General features: G+C 42.5%; 1 protein-coding gene across 1 annotated transcript; it reads right to left on the reverse strand.

The window, feature by feature from the left end:
* Positions 1-1,644: 1,644 nt before the first annotated feature.
* Positions 1,645-3,988, reverse strand: LOC149203840 (uncharacterized). Its single transcript, XM_089403590.1, has one exon. It carries the CDS (start codon positions 3,729-3,731, stop codon positions 1,770-1,772), a length of 1,962 nt encoding a protein of 653 aa, XP_089259716.1. The 5' UTR covers positions 3,732-3,988; the 3' UTR covers positions 1,645-1,769.
* Positions 3,989-4,503: the final 515 nt, after the last annotated feature.

Here is a 4,503-nt window from a genome sequence, read left to right on the forward strand (position 1 = left end):
TTTCTCTTTTCCAAATAGCAAACTGCAAGTGAAAATGTAAAATGAGTCTAAAAACCACACCTTGTACATCATTGTTTTTGTACACAGCAATTTTTAGTGAAAAATCAAAAATATTTCCTGGTGATTGATCAGGAAGGGGAAAAATTCAGAGATTTTTCCTATAATTTGCCTAAATTTTCTACACTGCATTATAAAAGTTTGTCTCTACATAAAGGATAAATCCCAGTTTTATTCTACAGCAACAGAATATTTTAACTCAAAGCTTGTCAGATTTTATAACATCTGCATCTGTTCAACGGGTATGGATACATGGCAATTTAGTTTTCTATAGTAACTAGGTGGTTTTCTATGGTTATATTGATTTAGTAATCCTGAAATAGATGTGAAGACTGAGACGAAGTAACAGAAGTAGGCTTACAAAAATTTAATATTCCATGAACAAAATTCATGAAAGCGTTCTTCATGATATTACTTCCTAAAGACGCCTCTAATAAAATGGTTGATACGAAAATTATTAATTCACAACAACTTCAGTAACTCCACAAATTCCTTTTTTCATGTCTATAAAGTCTTGTGCATTAAATGGAATTCTTGTTTGGAAACTATAGCATATATGAAGCATAGCATCTCATATTAGCAGCACTTCATTAGGAAATTTAGAACTTAGAATCATCATAATGGGCTGCCCTACTACAACTCAAACTTTCAAAATACCTTTGGGCTTCATGAAACTTACTATTTCTTGTAATATTCTAGATTGTGAAAAAGTCCATGTCTGTGGCACTGTGCACAGCTCCAGTTGTAAATCCAAAGAAAATAGGAGGTCAACTGCCAAACAATTGTGCATTCAATCCCAAAGCAGTAAACAGATTCCAGTCCAGAACAACGCAGGTCTTCAAGCACTTGAAATCCAACGCAAATTGAGATATAATATATTTAAAGTGTGAAAACCAACGTCTCTCATACAAAAACAGCACAGTATAAGTTCATTGGCACAGTACATTTCATCAGCAAGTTTCACAGTTACAGTTGCATTTAGAGAGGAAATAAAACAAAGTACTATTCCAATCCACAATAAAGTCTTCATAACTTGGAAAAATGCACCACTTAAATGTAGTTCTACACTGATCTAGTGTGTCGGTACAGTAAAATCAATCAACATTACAAAAATATTTTGGCAAAGTATCATTCTGAGTAAGAGTAATGTCAAATGGGTGGGAAAATGCAGCAATTAAGGGATTACAAACATGTTGAAAAAATGGGTGCTTAATAAGCACCAAGTTACATTTGAGCCTCATAACCAGTTCAAAGAAAAACACAAATCAAGATGAGGTTTGTTATAAAAATGGGGAAAGTGTGGCAAAGAACCTGCATGTATGGGGGTAGGGGGGGTAATGTTGATTAACACTACTGCCAAAATCATTTTGAAAAATTCTTATGCTAAGGAAGAATAACAACGGATGGTAAAATGCAGCATTAAAAGCTATTTGGAAATCTAGATTGCGGTAAGAACATGAGTGCCTAATAAGCACTGAGCTACATTTTAGCCCTGAACCTAACCAGGTCAAAATCCAAAATAAAATCAAGTTGCAAAGATGGTGGATGAGGTTTGTTATCAAAAAGGGTTTTGGGTGAAGTCACAAATTTCAAAAGCAAGGGGCAAAACCAGATGGATTGCTTGTATAAATAACTGCTGCTAAATACATGATCAAATTTTTCGGATAACCACAAAGAAAGATCTCAGGCAGTGATGTTCACAATAAATGCCTTTAAACAATGGCATGTCTAAAACCTTCCTGAGCAGCTTGAGCCAAGCTGTCACCACAGTCTACACTCGGGTCCAAACCACAGGACATACCTTCATACCACTTAATATTGTCTTGATAATAGCCATCCACATGCAAACCAACAAGATGACCATCATCAACTACTGTATCAGCATCCCTAATATCGGCATCTGATGTCCTACAGAGCTTAGTGTCTTCACAAACAAGTAAACTTTTCTCATCAAATTGATCGTAAGCCTCTTTGACGGAAAGAGGCCATTTATCAGAACTGCTATTGTTATAGTCCCTTGGCATTTTCTTGCGTCCCAGTCTCTGACGCGGGGACTGACGAGACATACCATCAACTGTTGTCTGAAAAGTGCTGTTGTCTTCCCGAATCATCTCAGCTGCTTCCTTGTTCTTGTTGTGAGGGCTATCACCCCATTCATTCAGTCCTCCCGGATCTCTTAAAAACAATTCATCTGAATGTTGTTTATCAACGATCATTTCATCAGATCTCGATGCCTCTTCAACAATCCTCAACCTCTGAGTAACTACACATAGATCTTGTGACAGAGGTACCAATAAATCCTCTGCCATGTTAGTGACCTTCCCCTCCAAATACCCAAGTTCCATCTTTAACTCCTCTATCTGTTTCATAACGGCCGAACACAAATCCTGCCCTTCCTTCTCGATCACTTCAAAATCATCCCCTTCCTCATTAATATACACGGTCCCTTGTTCGATTGCCGAGTTCGCCGGCCCTACGAACCTGTGTATGATCCTGGCACTTCCTTCGTGCGGACCTGGTTCATGCCCAGAATGCACGGCATAGAGCTTAAAGACCGCCTTCCCTTCGTCCTCATAGGCAAATGTCCTGTCTCTCTGATTATAATCCTTGATAGGCACGATTGCCCTGATCCGGAACCCGCATCCGCAGCGCTTGGAACTATAGCGCTTCCGCTTCAAAACCCCAGGCTTCTTCGTGTTGGGTTCCCCAGCTCTATGACAGCAATAATCCTTCACCTCGGCCATGAAAGGCTTGTAGCGAATATACTTCTGACGGATACACAGAACCACCTTATGTTTAGCAGCAAGTTGCTGGAGCTTCTGGGGTACCTCTTTGGCGGGGACCTCAAAGGACTCGGTGTACTCAAATCGCCTCCGCTTGGAACGCGGGTGGGAAACGTTGCCCGCATCGGATTGGCAAACGGAACAGGAAGCAATGCAAACTCGGATATAGGATTCAGGAATACCATAGAACTTGGCACCGACGGTCCATACCTGTTTGATCTTGTCGATGGTGTCCTTTAGTGGGAGATGGCTGAAGCTGAAGGTGTTGTCAGTGTCGGTATCGGCGTGGAAGGCCATGGCTATGTCCTGCCACTGGTTGATGTGGGGAACGCACTGATGGGGGTTATTCTTGAAGCAAAGGATCTCGTTGCCATGGTCGTCGAGGCGAGCGGCGAGCTTATCCTGGATGCGCTTCCACCCCGTCAGGTAGGCGGTGTCCTCGTTGCGGTCCTTCCACACGCCCCGCCAGGAGGCCAGCACTGACGGAGAGGTGGCGCCACGGATCTCGTCAGGCATGGCGTAGCGCGACTGCAGAAGGCACTGCACCATCAGGTGGTGCGACTCCCTGTTAAAGGTGTAGAATTGGGTGGACACATGGGGCTCCGGATCTACCACGCCCATCGACGGGTAAGGCGAGGCCGTCGTGGCCACCATCTGTTCGTGATCGGCGTCTGAGTCGTCGTCCATGGAGCTGGCGCCAGGGGAAACCAGGGTTTGGTGGATGGCGTTCTCGTCCGCAAGAGCGGCGGTGGCAGCTGATGGCGAAGCTACCGCTCTAAAAGCAGCCGCGGCCGCCTCCTCGTCCTCCTCGTCTCCCATCTCCATTACTACTGAGATCTCTATGCTACACGCATCCTCCCCCCTCTCGCCTTGCCAATCGAATTCCTTCATCAATTCTACGCCCGTAGGTCCAGAGATCACAACCCTCGCGCGATTTTTTCAAGGGTTTTCACGGCTTCTGTGAGTTCCTCCTCTCTGAACTGTATGGCACTGCTTCTGTAAAGTCTCCTCTCTGTGAACTCTGTGACGTGCGCTAACCCTTGCCCTGCCCTGGGCGCGCTCTCTCTACTGGCAACTTGTCAGCGGTAGCACTTTATGTGACTGCTTTCCCGTTCACATGCAACATCGGGGGACAAATGACATTTGTTATCGAATCAGCGGAGATCATGGAAGCTTTCCATGATCATTATGGGATATTTTTGTTCACATGAGTCTTTTCTTTTGGTTTTTTTCTGGTTGGGACAATTTTCATGATTCTTTTATTCTCTTTTGGTTCTTCGTTGGAATAATTTTTTTTAGGTTAAAGATGTGTTTTAAGTAAGAGCGTTTTTTAATTAAAACTTGGATTTCCAAAAGAATTTGCTGCATTTTATGAAAATTGTATCAGAATTTTTATTGTTTTTCAAGGCAAAAATGATACCTCTTTAGACTACGTTTTAAGTAATTGCATCAAGAGGGATTGTTGAGCAACGTTGAAGAGATATTGTAATGGCTTATCTTGTCCTCTTATTTCTATCATTATAGATTCATCTTAACTCCTAATCTACCAAGGGTTGAGAGAGATATTATAATGTCTTATCTTGTCCTCTTATGTCTACCATCCTAGATTCATCTTAACTCCTAATCAACCAAGCATTGAGAGATCAAATTTCTTGAGGTGCAA

The sequence above is a fragment of the Pinus tabuliformis genome, chromosome 2_1 (genome assembly GCF_031772625.1).
Source record: "Pinus tabuliformis cultivar Carrire ecotype Pingquan chromosome 2_1, CPIR1, whole genome shotgun sequence".
Lineage (NCBI taxonomy): Eukaryota > Viridiplantae > Streptophyta > Pinopsida > Pinales > Pinaceae > Pinus > Pinus tabuliformis.